Source organism: Oratosquilla oratoria, chromosome 1 (genome assembly GCF_046742065.1).
Source record: "Oratosquilla oratoria isolate Oo_2021 chromosome 1, ASM4674206v1, whole genome shotgun sequence".
Taxonomy (NCBI): domain Eukaryota; kingdom Metazoa; phylum Arthropoda; class Malacostraca; order Stomatopoda; family Squillidae; genus Oratosquilla; species Oratosquilla oratoria.
The window spans coordinates 135038206-135053205 of record NC_134777.1 but is presented as its reverse complement, the minus strand read 5'-3'; the positions used below and the strand labels follow the sequence as shown (position 1 = coordinate 135053205).

Here is a 15000-nt window from a genome sequence, read left to right as displayed (position 1 = left end):
GAAGAGAAGGTAGTGAGAGGAAGGTGGGCAGAGTATTTTAGGGAGTTGCTAAATGTGAAGGAGGATAGGGAGGGAAAGGTAGTTGCAGTGGGAAACGCTAAGAAAATGAGAGTGATAAGTGAGGAAAATGGAGGAGAAATAGGAAAGAATGAAGTGAAAGCAGTTGTTAAGATGATGAGAGCAGGTAAGGCACCTGGGCTGGATGTGCTAGCAAACGTTACTCCCATATTCAAAAAAGGTGACAAAAAGAAACCAAATAACTATAGGTCTATAAGTTTGACTTCAATCGTAGGAAAAATAATGGAAACTATCATCAGAGATGCTATCGAACATCATTTAGAAAGTAACCGTTTGATAAATGATAGCCAGCATGGTTTCAGACGGAAACGTTCTTGCGTGACTAACTTACTCGAATTCTACAACACAGTTATCTCAAATTATGACAAAAGAAACAATATAGATTTAATATATCTAGACTTTGCAAAAGCTTTTGATACCGTCCCACACGAAAGACTACTTACTAAATTAGCTTTACACGGAATAAGTGGTAGCCTATTAGGTTGGACTAGTAATTGGTTGAATGGTCGAAAACAGAGAGTTGTTTTAAATGGAAAAACTTCTAGATGGAAAAATGTTACAAGTGGAGTTCCTCAGGGTTCCGTTCTTGGACCACTTCTATTCATAGTATATATAAATGATATAGACCACCCCTGTTCTCCTCCTCGCCTTCTCATTTCTCACTCTATCTAGCCTAGTAACCCCCACCATACTTCTCAGACACCTCATCTCAAACACATTCAAACTGCTTCTCTCTTCTTCTCTTATGTTCCATGTTTCTGCCCCATACAGTGCTGTTGGCACAATCACGCCTTCATACAGTCTCCTCTTAGCATCCATTCCCAAATGTCTATTCCTCATTACACTTTCTAATCCACCAAGGCATTTACTCACTTCTCTCAATCTACATTCTACCTCCACCTTCACTCCACCTTTTCCTGCCACATTTGCATCCAAGTATCTAAAACTATCCACTTCCTCCAGTCACTCTCCCTTAATGCTCACTTCCAGTGTGCTGCAACTTTCACCCCTTGTACATCTCATCACCTTACTTTTACCCACATTTATCTTCAGATTTCTTCTTTCACACACTCTCCCAAACTCTGTCACCAACTTCCTCAATCGCTCCTCCGATCCTGCCACAAGCGCAGTGTCGTCTGCAAACAACAGTTGGCTCACCTCCCACTTTTCTCCATTTTCTTTAACCATCTCCAATCCCTGACCCACTACCCTTGCATTTACCTCTCGCACCACCCCATCCATGTATAAGTTGAACAGCCAGGGTGACATAACGCATCCTTGACGAAGCCCCACCTTTACCTCGAACCACTCACTCTCTCCATTTCCAATTCTGACACAAGCTCTACTACTCTCATAAAAACTCTTGACAGCTCCCAGAAGCTTTCCTCCTATCCCGTATATCTGCATAACCTCCCACAGTGCCTTTCTGTCTACCCTATCATAAGCCTTTTCCAGATCCATAAAAGCCAAAAAAACATCCTTCCCCTTTCCTATAGCTTTCTCACATATCTGTCTTACCACAAAGATCTGATCTACACAACCTCTACCTGTCCTAAATCCACACTGTTCCTCACCAATTACTCCTTCTGTTCCTCTCCTAATCCTCTCAATCAAGATCCTCCCATAAGCCTTCCCAACTACACTTAACAAGCTAATCCCTCTGAAACTACTACATTCACACTTGTCCCCTTTTCTCTTGTAAAGAGGAACTATACAGGCACTCCTCCAGTCCTCCGGCACTCTACCCTCTCTCCAGCAAACAATAACCTCACCAACCAGTCCACCATCACTGCACCTCCCTTTTTCAGACATTCTGTATGGCATCCATCCAGACCAGGTGCCTTACCTGCTTTCATCATCTTAACAACTGCCTTCACCTCATCCTTCCTTATTTCTCCTCCATTCTTCTCACTCATCACTCTCATTTTCTTCGCATTTCCCACTGCAGCTATCTTTCCTTCCCTATCCTCCTTCACATTTAGCAACTCCCTAAAATATTCTGCCCATCTTCCCCTTACTGCCTTATCTTCCATTATCATCTCTCCATCTGCACCTTTTACCTTTTCTTCTCCATTTGATTCGCCTCCTCTTCCTCTCTTAATTTCTTTCCAAAACATCTTTTTATTACTTTCAAAATTTTCTGTCATACTCCTACCCCATTTCACATCTGCTCTCCTCTTTGCAACCTTTACCTTTTGCTTTACTTCTCTTTTCTTTTCTTTGTACCTCTCATATGACTCCCTTGTCCTATTTTGTAACCAATCTGTGAAAGCTCGCTTCTTCTCTTCTACAACCTTCTTTGTTTCCTTATCCCACCATTCACTACCCTTTCTTCTATTTCCCCCTGTCCTTCTTGTTCCACACACCATCCTTGTACACTTTATGACTCCCTCCTTGAACCATCCCCATTCCTCCTCCACACCCAGCTCTACTCTATCCTTTACTCCCTCCCACTCCTCCTTCAGCTTCTTTCCGTACTCCTCCTTTTCCTTTTCATTCAAAGAGTTCACTCTAAGAACCTCCCTACCTTTTGTTCCTTTCCTCTTTCTCCATCTATTCTCCACTCTCAACTTACCTTCCACCAAAAAATTATCTGATATTCCCCCACCCTCTCCCCTTAGCACATGTACATCCTTAACTCTTCCTATCATAATCGCATTTACCACTACATAATCCATTAGCGCTCTATCAAATATAAATATGATAATTGGAAATCAGGGAACTGTCCATTAATTTGAGGCTAGATATGATCATTTAGTGAGTAGGAGACAGGAGTCAATTAGAGCGTTGCTCTTTTCCTCTATACTAAAATTAAGTAAATACAATTAGATAAACACACACACACTTCCTGTTGTAGTGGTGCCGTGTTCGACCGCTAATTCAGCGATCCGATTTCAGCAAGGAATTGCGTGTGTGTGTGTGTGTATTTACCTAGTTGTATTTACCTAGTTGTATTTTACGGGAAGGGGAGCTATGCTCGTGGGGTCCCTTCTTCATATCTCATTTTATCTAAACTATTTTTAAATTCATGTATTGTTTTTGCACACACCACTTTCTCATCTAACTTGTTCCAACTGTCTATTACTCTGTGAGGAAAGCTGTTCTTTTTCAAATCTCTTCTATAGCTGTCTTTTTTTATTTTCTTTCCGTGTCCTCTTGTATTTCTGTCATCCCATTTTATCAGATTCTCTCTATCAGTAATTTCTATGCCTTTCATGATTCTGTAAATAGCTATCAAATCTCCTCTCTCTCTTCTTTGCTCTAGTGTCTGTAGTTTAAGTTTTTGTAGTCTCTCTTCATATGATAGTTTTGAGAGTGTTGGTGCCAATTTTGTAATTGCTCTTTGTATTCTTTCAAGTTTTTTTTTATACATTTTTTTGTACTTGGTGACCATATCGTTGCTGCATATTCCAATCTTGGTCTTATCAGGGTGATTAGGATTTTCCTCACCATTTCTTCATCCAGGTATGTAAATGCCACTTTGATTGTTCTTATTAAATTATAAGTTTCTCCAAAAATCTTATTTATATGTTTCTCAGGTGACATATTATTCATAACAATGACTCCCAGGTCCTTCTCATTTTCTACTTTTTTTATTCCTTCTTCTCCCAATTTATATGCTCTTGTTATTCTGTTTTTGCTTTTTCCAAATTCCATTATACTACACTTTTTTGTATTGAACTCCATCTCCCACTTCCAACTCCATTCCTGTACTTTATATAGATCTCTCTGTAGTGATTCACAATCTTCTTCAGTTTTCACTCTTTTCAGTAGTTTTGCATCATCTGCAAAGAAGCTCATATAGCTTTCAATTTCTTCATCCATATCATTAATATATATAGCAAACATTATTGGGGCCAGAACTGTTCCCTGCGGGACACCGCTTATTACTTCATTCCATTTTGAGTGCTGGTCTCTTATCACTACTCTCATTTTTCTTTCTTGCAAAAAGTCTTCCATCCAATTGATCAATTTACCTTGTATTCCTCCTTCATATTCTAATTTCTTAAGCAACTTCTTATGTGGTACTTTGTCAAAAGCTTTTTTTTAGGTCTAGAAATGCACAATCAGCCCATCCATCTCTTTCTTGTATTATATCTATTAGCCTTGAATAGAAACATATTAAATTGGTGACGCATGATCGTCCTTGTCTGAATCCAAATTGCCTTGGATTTAGTACGTTGTTTTTTTCCAAGTATTTTACCCATCTACTTTTGATAATTCTTTCACAAATTTTTGCTATTGTACTTGTTAGAGAGACTGGTCTATAGTTGGTAGGTTCTTCTTTATTTCCTCCTTTATATATAGGTACTATATTTGCTTTTTTCCAATCTTCTGGAACTTTTCCTTCTTTTAAGGAACTGCTTATTATGCTATGTATTTTGTCTGCCAGTTCATTCCTGCATTCTTTCAGAATCCAGTTTGCTATTTCATCTGGCCCATGCGATTTTCTGACATCAAGATTACCCAAGTGTGTCAATATTTCATTCTTTGTTACTTCTATTTCTTCCATAGGGGGGACTTTTTCTTTCCACTCAATCTCTTCAGGTTGTATATTTTCCCTTGTAAACACTGATTTAAAATGTTTGTTCATAATTTCCGCCATTTCCATTTCCTCAGTGTATTCAATTCCTCCTTGTCTTAATTTCTCCAAGTCTTGTTTGTTTTTCAGTTTATTGTTTACAAATCTGTAAAATAATTTTGGTTGATCTTTACATTTTTCTATAACATCTTTTTCATATTTTCTTTTTTCCTCTCTGCACTTTTGTACATATTCATTTCTATAACCAGTATATATTTTCCATTTCTCAGGTCTTCTGTCTTTTTTCCATCTGGTCCAGGCTTTGTCTCTTTTGTCTTTTAACTCCCTACAACTTTTGTTGTACCAGCATTTTACATATTCTTTTTCTTGTTTTTGTCTTGGGACATACTTTTCCACTCCTTTTTTGTAAATTTTTGTCAAAATATTCCATTTCTCTTCCACTGTTGTTTCTTCTTTGTATATTTCTTCCCAGTTTTCTTGTTGGAAGAATTCTCTTATTTTATCAAAGTTTGTTTTTTCATACATCATTCTTCCTTTTCTATATTGTTCATTTCTTTTCATATATTTTTCTTCATTAAGTTCCAGTTCAATCAATATGTGGTCACTTTTACCTATTGGTGTTTTATATTCAATCTTGTCCACTATTCTAGGTTCAGATGTAATTATTAAGTCTAGTCTCGATGGTTCTTCTTCATTTCTATACCTAGTGTTCTCCTGTATCCATTGTGTCATTGTATGGTCAGTAATCATCTCAAGTAGAGCATTTCCCCATGAGTCATCACCACTCTTTACTGTAATTTCTTCCCAGCATATTTCCTTGCAATTAAAGTCGCCCATCATAACTATTCTTCCTCCGTCTTCCATTATTTTAGTTAATGCTATCTTTGTGTCCTCTAACATACTTTTATGTTCACTCTCCTCCCATGAGGCTGTTTTCGGAGGCACATAATTGATCACAAATTTTCTGCTCTTCTTATCTCGGTCTTCCACTTCTATCATAATCATCTCTACTGTATTCTTTCCATATATGACACCTTTCACGTTTATATCCTTCTTAGTCAGGAACATAACTCCACCCCCTTGCTTTTTCTCTCTGTTTCTAATCCAATAATTGTATGCATCATGTCCTACACTGTTGGGTGGTAGTGGGCCTTTTAATTTTGTTTCTACAATTCCCATTATGTCCGGTTCTTTTTCCTTCAAATAATCATTCAGCTCATTCAATCCTGTTATCAATCCATCTATATTTGTGTAAGGCACTCTTAGTTTTCTGCCACTTCCATTGTGTTCTCTGTTTCCCTTATGTTTTTCTTTTGTATGTTCACTACTCTCCAATAGAATCTCTCTTTTTCTGACTCTGTTCTGTTCTCGTTTTTTGCCTTAGCTTCCAGTCTTTTCTGCTTTTCTTCCTCTCTTTCCTCTTTATTCATTTCCCTTTTTATCCATATATTTTTATATTGTTCACTTGTTGCTAGTTTCCCTGTTTTGGATAAGATATTCTCTGCCGTTGTTTGTGACTTGAATTTAATCTTAATTGGTCTGGTCTTGTCTGTGCTATACTTTCCGAGTATAAATTTCTCTTCGATTTGTTTAATAATTTCTGGTTCATCTTCCTGAACTGATTCTAGTAATTGGCTTACTTTTTCATTTTCCTCTTTGATTCTTGTGGTTCTATCTGTGTTGTGTTTCTCTTCCATTCCTAATATAATTATACATTTCTTCTTGTCTGCTAAATCTCTTACTATATTCTCCTTTTGTCTCATCACTTTAATAACTGAGTCTTCAGTATGTTCTTACAATTGCTGTTTGACTATGTCAGTGAATGAAACCTTATTTCCTTCTTGGGTTGTTTTCCAATTCTTAGTTTCTTTAGCTATTGTCTCTCTGTTTTCTTTACTATTCTTCTTCAATTCCTCATTCTCCACCTTTACTTCTCTTAACTGTCTTTTTAGGTCTTCTATTTCATCAGTTAAGTTTTTATTCGCCTTTTCTAGTTCTTCCAATCTTTCAACCCTTTGTAAAATGGTGTTCATATGACCTAACCTACTCTCCAAGTCCTCGATCACCTTATCAACCTTCTCCTCTAGTCTTGTCAGTCGGGGGGGGTTTGTGTCCCCCCCACCCTCTTTAAATCCCTTGAAAATATTCTCATCACTTTCTACTATATTGTTCCTATCTATACTTCTAATCTTTACATTTTTATTAGACATTTCGTCGTCGTCGGGAGGCCTTTTGTTTACCTTTCGCCTGTCTGCCAGGGCCAAGTCTACTCCTTCCTCATTTCCTTCCATTTCCCTCAGTAATCCCTCCCCCTTTCCTCTTTCCCTACTTTCCTACTACTCCACGAGCAATTTCCCCCCCACCCTGTAAAAACAATAGGCACTTCTCTTTGCGTTGGGATCCACAAACTTCAATTTTCTTCAGAACGTCTTCTAAGCCGTCCATTCGTTGAAGTGTGTGTGTGTGTGTGTGTGTGTGTGTGTGTGTGTGTGTGTGTGTGTGTGTGTGTGTGTGTGTGTGTGTGTGTGTGTGTGTATGTGTGGGTGGGTGTATGTGTGTGTGTGTGTGTGTGTGTGTGTGTGTGTGTGTGTGTGTGTGTGTGTGTGTGTGTGTGTGTGTGTGTGTGTGTGTTTGTGTGTGTAGGCACACAGTATCACCCATAGACCGGGCCATTTATAAGCAATGAGCTCTCATCCGGTAAGGTAGTAGATGTCGATCACGAGTCCAATACATGATCCAAACCGTGGTGACCCATGGTGAATCACAAAGAAAACAAGTTGGTGCCTGAGATCTCAAGGCTCGGAAGACATCACCATGCTGCTGCAAGCTTTTATTAAGCCCCTTCCACACTATGCATCATGATGCTCGCAGCGTGAATGGACGTGTTGAAAAACGTGGTTTTCAACACGATACAGTGTCATGAACACACCGACGAGTTGGAGCCATTTCAAAGCGACGTTCAATATTGAACCAACCATAGAGAGGGATGCATGCATAACACTCCTATGGCTCAATCCTCAGGTTCCGTCAAACCTTTCGAGTGGAAAGAAACATCTATTCATTTGAAACATTAAGTGCAAGGAGTACAAGTCGAGGAACATCAAGAATGCAAGCTTGAAAACAATAAGAACAGACTTGACGAGTTTTATGAGCCGTATAGGATAGTGCGGAATGAAGGTATAAAAATTTACACTGAAGACAGTTCAGTAGGGAAATGCCTGCCATGAAAGCGTCAAAGAATCCTTACTCAAGAGCTTCACTTTTGTACCCCACAAAGCAACTATATTCGAAAGTATAGATTCTTGGCAGAACATTGCGTCGGTAGACATCTTTCCAACATCAAAGATAACCGGTGACTGACGCGCTAGGATGAGTTGCGTAGTGATGTAGTTCAGTTTGAACGTTGGTGTATTATGTTCAAGATCACTTCTGTATATGGATGCTACATGATGCATGTGGACCGGGATTTAGGCATCATCTAGGGAGATTGGGTGCATGGGTAGTGTGTGTGTAAAGTCGCAGCATTACCCTTCAGATACTTCTCGATCACATGGTTTAGCACACAATCTAAGATATATGAGGATAAAATTAAAAGATACCTGGAGTAAGTAGCAACACCAGAAGAAATAAGAGACTTGGGAGCAGGGCTGTAATCGAATTAAGATTTTCCGAGTTCACGAACAAGGCTGAGACCAGGACCAAAATCTAGATATCTACTTCTTTGTACAACCACTTAAAGTAGTAAACAGTCTACCAATCAACCAATCAATCAATAAACCCACCAGTTAATCATTCAGCCAACCAATCAATAAATCAATCAAATGATCAATCAAGCGATCAATGAATCAATGAATAAATCAACTAAGCAGGTCAAAGTGTCATTATACAAATAGAGTTCTGGGGTATATTCAACACCATGCAAGCATTGTGACAAATACTATATTGGCCAGACTGGCGTGGAATTAAAAATGAGGATTGACCAGCACAAATACAGCGTTAGAACCGGGTAAATGTCCAACGTGCTATTTGTGCACAGAAGAGACTCCGACGACTGTATTCATTTGAAAGATTAGAATTTTTTCCGAAGTCTTAGTCAAATAAGAACTTAGTATAATCCTGTTTGATTAACGACAGATTTGTCAATAACTAATTCAAGCTATATCAATTGGATGATTCAATTATTAAAAAAGTTCCGGCGGCCCCCAACATCCGCGACACAAGAAGGAATAGAGTACGACGTGAGCCTACTAGAGACCTCATCCCACGGACTTCAGATTCACCAGTTCCTCTACCTATTAACTCGTTTCTCATGACTATATACCCAGAATATGTCTCAATAAGACGAAAGTGTCCGGTCTAGAATTTATGATTTCACTTGTGGTTCACAGCGTATTGAGAATCACGCGCCTGTGAGTTTTATTGCACGATCACCGCATTTCCCATGAGTCTTTGGACTTCACCTTTTCCCTCCTCTCCCCCCCGCCCCCAAAACATATTTACCTTTGAAAAATTAGTTCAAGGATGAAGTTATTTACTATCTCTTTTGCCGTCATTTTAACATATACACATATATGTATATACATATACATGTTCACATACATATGCATATAAATTGACTTATATACATAAGCATGAATACATGCATACATACATGTACGTGAGCGTACACAGGAGTGAATTGTGATTTCTCGGTTCGGTAGGCATATGTCTGGGATTGACGATTGTATTCCGGAGGCTCCCCACTTCCTGCTCCTTCTGAGGACTGCAGTTGCTCGCCTTCCGATGACGACTCACCTTCGACCAGGGTCCCGTTGAAGACGGCATCACGGTTCCTGGCGTAGAACCCCGGCCGGCACTCGCAGTGGTAACCGCCCCGCGTCCAACCATGGCCCGGACTGAAGGTGCACTGTGTGGACGAGAAAAATGAGGGGAAGGTAGAAAGCAATTCTTTTGTTATCCGTAAAGACTTGGAGACATTGCCAGTTAAATGTTACCGATAGAATCGATCCAAAAGTGAAGGGAAGAGTCGCTGCATTTAAGAAAAGTGGATATTAAAATAAAGTGTCACAAAATATACTTGAATCTATTTACATACATACATGCATATATACATATATACATTACATACATATCTACATACACACATATATACATGCACACACACGCACACACACAAGCATGCCTGCATCCATCCATCCACCTATACATTTATACATACATATATACATGCACACACACACACACACACACACACACACACACACACACACACACACACACACACACACACACACACACACACACACACACACACACACACACACACACACACACACACACACACACACACACACACCCCCACACACGCACACACACACATATATATATATATATGTGTATATATATATATACACACATATATATATATATATATATATATATATATATATATATATATACATACATATATATATATATGAATACATACAGGGGATCCTCGAGTTACGTCAGAGCTCCGTTCCTACGGACCGACGTAAGGCGATTTTTGACGCCTTCACCATAAAGTCATACGTATATATCAAGAAACAAACAGAACTAGGCCATCGGAAAATGAAAAAGAGAACATAATTATAGTACAGGAAAATGACAACAATGAAACTGCAATAAAAATAAACAACTTATCACAATCCTCAAAATGACAAATGAAACTGTACGAGTATATTCTGTACCGCCGTAAAGTCGAAACGATTCATGTCGAGGACTCCCTGTACATATATACATACAAACATACATGCAGAAAATTACAAGGGAAATAATAAACTAAAACCGAGCGCTTTCATTTTAATAGGACATCTTCAAAGTACAGAGGTGGGATAAACAAGAGTTTATACACAGATGAGAGGGAAGGATGCAGCAGCGGGAAAGAGATCTCATATCCACGTAAACTGACACAATTTCTCTTCCTAGGTCACGGATGTTTGTTCAACAATTTTCTCTATGATGAAATTATCTAATTTGTACAACCCATGACTTAGATTTAAGTTCTCGCTAAATATCTTTTTGGTCAGGCTAGATTCAATAATGTTTCTAACTGAGTAAGTCTTACAATTTCTTTTTAATTGTCCCAACCAATGAAGTGGTTAGTCCCTGATGTGCAAAAATAACGCGCTGGACATTTGCCCACTTCTAACTCTGTATTTGTGTTGGTTTGTCCCCACATTTGATTATTTTCCAGTCTGACCATTATAAGGTTTGTCACAGTGTTTACATGGTATAAAATATACACATCCTTATTTTCCGGGATATTTTTAATGATAAGGATTTTAAATGTGTTTGAATTCTTAAAGTCTACTTGAATGTTGAAATTCTTAAGACGTTATATCAGATATTCTAAAAGAATCACCACCCAAATACTCCGGACTACAAATTCTGTATGCTCTAAGAAATTTGGATGATAGCGTTGACATATTTGTCCTGTTATGATGAGAAGAACAAAAATTAGTGGGTTTTCTATATACATTCAATTTAAAAGACCTCCCATTTCTGTGAACCATTACAGCAAGGAAAGGCAAATGATTATTTTCTTTTGTTCCTATGGTGTGATGGAAGAGACAAGAAAATAGTATTAAATTTGTACAAAAACATGTAGGGTCATCATCCACAGGCCAAATATATAAAATGCCATAAATGTACCTATATCATATGAGTTTATGAGAATAATGCTAGGTAATAGTTTTGTTTCAAAGAATTCCATATCAAGGTTGCTTAAAACAGGAGATGGTGGTCGCACTTGCCCTATTATGAGTGAGCCCAAACACTTGAAACGTTCCCTGGCACCTCCGTACATGCAAAGCAGGAGTTGTCTATCTTGGGGTAGACCCGCCGCCCTGTCCCTCCTAGCAAGTCAAGAGGGGCAGGGGGCGGGTGCTAACCCTGCCTTGCCCCAGATTAGGGCTCGTGAGGACCCATGAAGCTTATTGTACTCCTTGGATTATAAGTGTTGGGGTCTACAGTCAACATAGTTTTGGTGGCTAGCCCTCCTGCCCCTGACCCCTAAATTTTGTTTTGCTCAAAACGGTCCCTGGCACCTTTGTCTGAGCTGAGCCGAGTAGGAGTTGTCACTTTTGGAACGGCAGCGGAGTCTCCTCCTACTACCCCCCCCCCCCACTGCGAGGCAACAGGTGGGGGCAGGAAGAGGTTTGCCCTTCCTTCTGCCCTGTAGATCCCGTGGGACAAACTGAATCTTAGTTACTATGGCGGCGATTAGTGAACCTCTCCAAGATAATGAAGGATGAGTGAACTGTGTACATCTGAACCTGATGAAATCATATGACGAGATGACTCATCAAAGATTGATGTAAAAACTTAATGTAAAAGGTGGGGGGAAACGGCCTGGATAGATGGAAATTTAAAGAAGAGCAGAATGGAAAGAGGTCGCTGGTGAAAGCTCTACAGAGATCAGTGCTGACAAAAATAAGTAACGTTCCATATATATATATATATACATACATACATATACCAAGGCTTTTTCCCCCTCACAAGGGAGGTAGCCAAAAAGAAAATGGAATAAAAGCACTCCCACCCATTCCATCCCTAAATACATTCCACTCCCCTTCACCCTCCCTCCTATCTTGGCACCTCCTGGATGACGGGTCATCCCTGCACCCTGTCCACTGCCCTGGGTCAGAGGCAGTGTCGCAAGGCACAGCACATCCACAGCAAGGCCGCTTCAGTAAATCGGCGACCCCCCCTCTCCGTCCCCTCATGCATAAAAGGAGAAGACGGGGAGAAATCCCTTTGGGCTGCGTCAAATTTTGCTCACACATACTACCTCACTCCCCATTCCCCCACCCATTCCACCTCATGCATCACAACATCATCCATATACAACCATTCTCCATTCACACCTGTCTTCTGTCCTCTCCCGTCCTTCCTCAATAGACATTCCCCTCTTCCCCAAAGCCCCCTTCACCCCATCCATCCATCTCATCCTAGGACGTCCCCTCATGTTCACTCCTTCCACACCTGCCCTCCATACCTCTTTTACTAATCTTTCTTCACTCATTATTTCCATGTGTCCAAACCATCCTAATACTCTTTCATCAACCCTATCTCCCAACTCCCTTTCCACCCCTGTTCTCCTCCTCACCTCCTCATTTCTCACTCTATCTAGCCTAGTAACCCATATCATACTTCTCAGACACCTCATCTCAAACACATTCAAACTCCTTCTTTCTTCCTCTTTTACGTTCCATGTTTCTGTCCCATACAGTGCTGTTGGCACAATCACTCCTTCATACAGTCTCCTCTTAGCATCCATTCCCAAATGTCTATTCCTCATTACACTTTCTAATCCACCAAGGCATTTACTCACTTCTCTCAATCTACATTCTACCTCCACCTTCACTCCACCTTTTCCTGCCACATTTGCATCCAAGTATCTAAAACTATCCATTTCCTCCAGTCGCTCTCCCTTAATGCTCACTTCCAGTCTGCTGCAACTTTCACCCCTTGTACATCTCATCACCTTACTCTTACCCACATTTATCTTCAGATTTCTTTTCACACACTCTCCCAAACTCTGTCACCAAATTCCTCAATCCCTCCTCCAATCCTGCCACAAGCGCAGTGTCGTCTGCAAACAACAGTTGGGTCACCTCCCACTTTTCTCCATTTTCTTTAACCATCTCCAATCCCTGATCCACTACCTTTGCATTTACCTCTCGCACCACCCTATCCATGTACAAGTTGAACAACCAGGGCGACATAACGCATCCTTGACGAAGCCCCACCTTTACCTCGAACCACTCATTCTCTCCATTTCTAATCCTGACACATGCTCTACTACTCTCGTAAGAACTCTTGACAGCTCCTAGAAGCTTTCCTCCTATCCCGTATATCCGCGAAATCTCCCACAGTGCCTTCCTGTCTACTCTGTCGTAAGCCTTTTCCAGATCCATAAAAGCTCAAAAAACACCCTTCCCCTTTCCTATAGCTTTCTCACATATCTGTCTTACCACAAAGATCTGATCTACACAACCTCTACCTGTCCTAAATCCACACTGTTCCTCACCAATTACTCCTTCTGTTCCTCTCCTAATCCTCTCAATCAAGATCCTCCCATAAGCCTTCCCAACTACACTTAACAAGCTAATCCTCTGAAACTACTACTATACTCACATTTGTCCTCCGGCACTCTACCCTCTCTCCAGCAAACATTAAATAACCTCACCAGCCAGTCCACCATAACTGTACCTCCTTTTTTTAGACATTCTGCATGGCATCCATCCAGACCAGGTGCCTTACCTGCTTTCATCATCTTAACAACTGCCTTCACCTCATCCTGCCTTATTTCTCCTCCATTTTCCTCACTCATCACTCTCATTTTCCTAGTATTTCCCACTGCAACTATCTTTCCCTCCCTATCCTCCTTCACATTTAGCAACTCCCTAAATATTCTGCCCATCTTCCCCTTACTGCCTTATCTTCCATTATCATCTCTCCATCTGCACCTTTTACCTTTTCTTCTCCATTTGATTCGCCTCCTCTTCCTCTCTTAATTTCTTTCCAAAATATTTTTCTGTCATACTCCTACCCCATTTCACATCTGCTCTCCTTTCTGCCTCCTTTACCTTTTGCTTTACTTCTCTTTTCTTTTCTTTGTACCTCTCATATGACTCCCTTGTCCTATTTTGTAACCAATCTGTGAAAGCTCGCTTCTTCTCTTCTACAACCTTCATTGTTTCCTCATCCCACCATTCACTACCCTTCCTTCTATTTCCTTCTGTCCTTCTTGTTCCACACACCATCTTTGCACACTTTGTGACTCCCTCCTTGAACCATCCCCATTCCTCCTCCACTCCTAGCTCTACTCTATCCTTCACTCTCTCCCACTCCTCTCTCAGCTTCTTCTTGTACTCCTTCTCCTTTTCCTTTTCATTTAAAGAGTTCACTCTAAGAACCTCCCTACCTTTTGTCCCTTTCCTCTTTCTCCATCTATCCTCCACTCTCAACTTACCTTCCACCAGAAAATGATCTGATATTCCCCCACCCTCTCCCCTTAGCAAATGTACATCCTTAACTCTTCGTATTATACTCCTATCTACCACTACATAATCTATTAACGCTCTATCTACCACCCTTCCATCCACCACCCTCTCCCATGTGTACTTATGCTTGACTTTCTTCCAAAACACTGTATTTGCTATCATCAACTCTCTTTCTAGACACATCTCCACCATCAACTCTCCACTACGATTCTTTCCTGGAACTCCACATTTCCCAACCACTCCGTCAATTGGTTCATTTCCTACCCTAGCATTAAGGTCTCCCAGTACTATTACATTGACATTCCTCCCTAATCCCTCTACGCACTCATT

At 40.2% G+C, this 15000-nt stretch overlaps 1 protein-coding gene across 6 annotated transcripts in view; it reads right to left on the bottom strand.

The window, feature by feature from the left end:
• LOC143027304 (putative G-protein coupled receptor CG31760) overlaps window positions 1-15000 on the bottom strand; it is a 552124-nt gene that overhangs the window by 190249 nt on the left and 346875 nt on the right. For all 6 annotated transcript variants that reach the window (XM_076188576.1, XM_076188582.1, XM_076188586.1 and 3 more), the window contains one exon: window positions 9416-9527. In XM_076188576.1, coding sequence (XP_076044691.1) covers window positions 9416-9527 — 112 coding nt within the window. The remainder of the gene's footprint in view (window positions 1-9415; window positions 9528-15000) is intronic.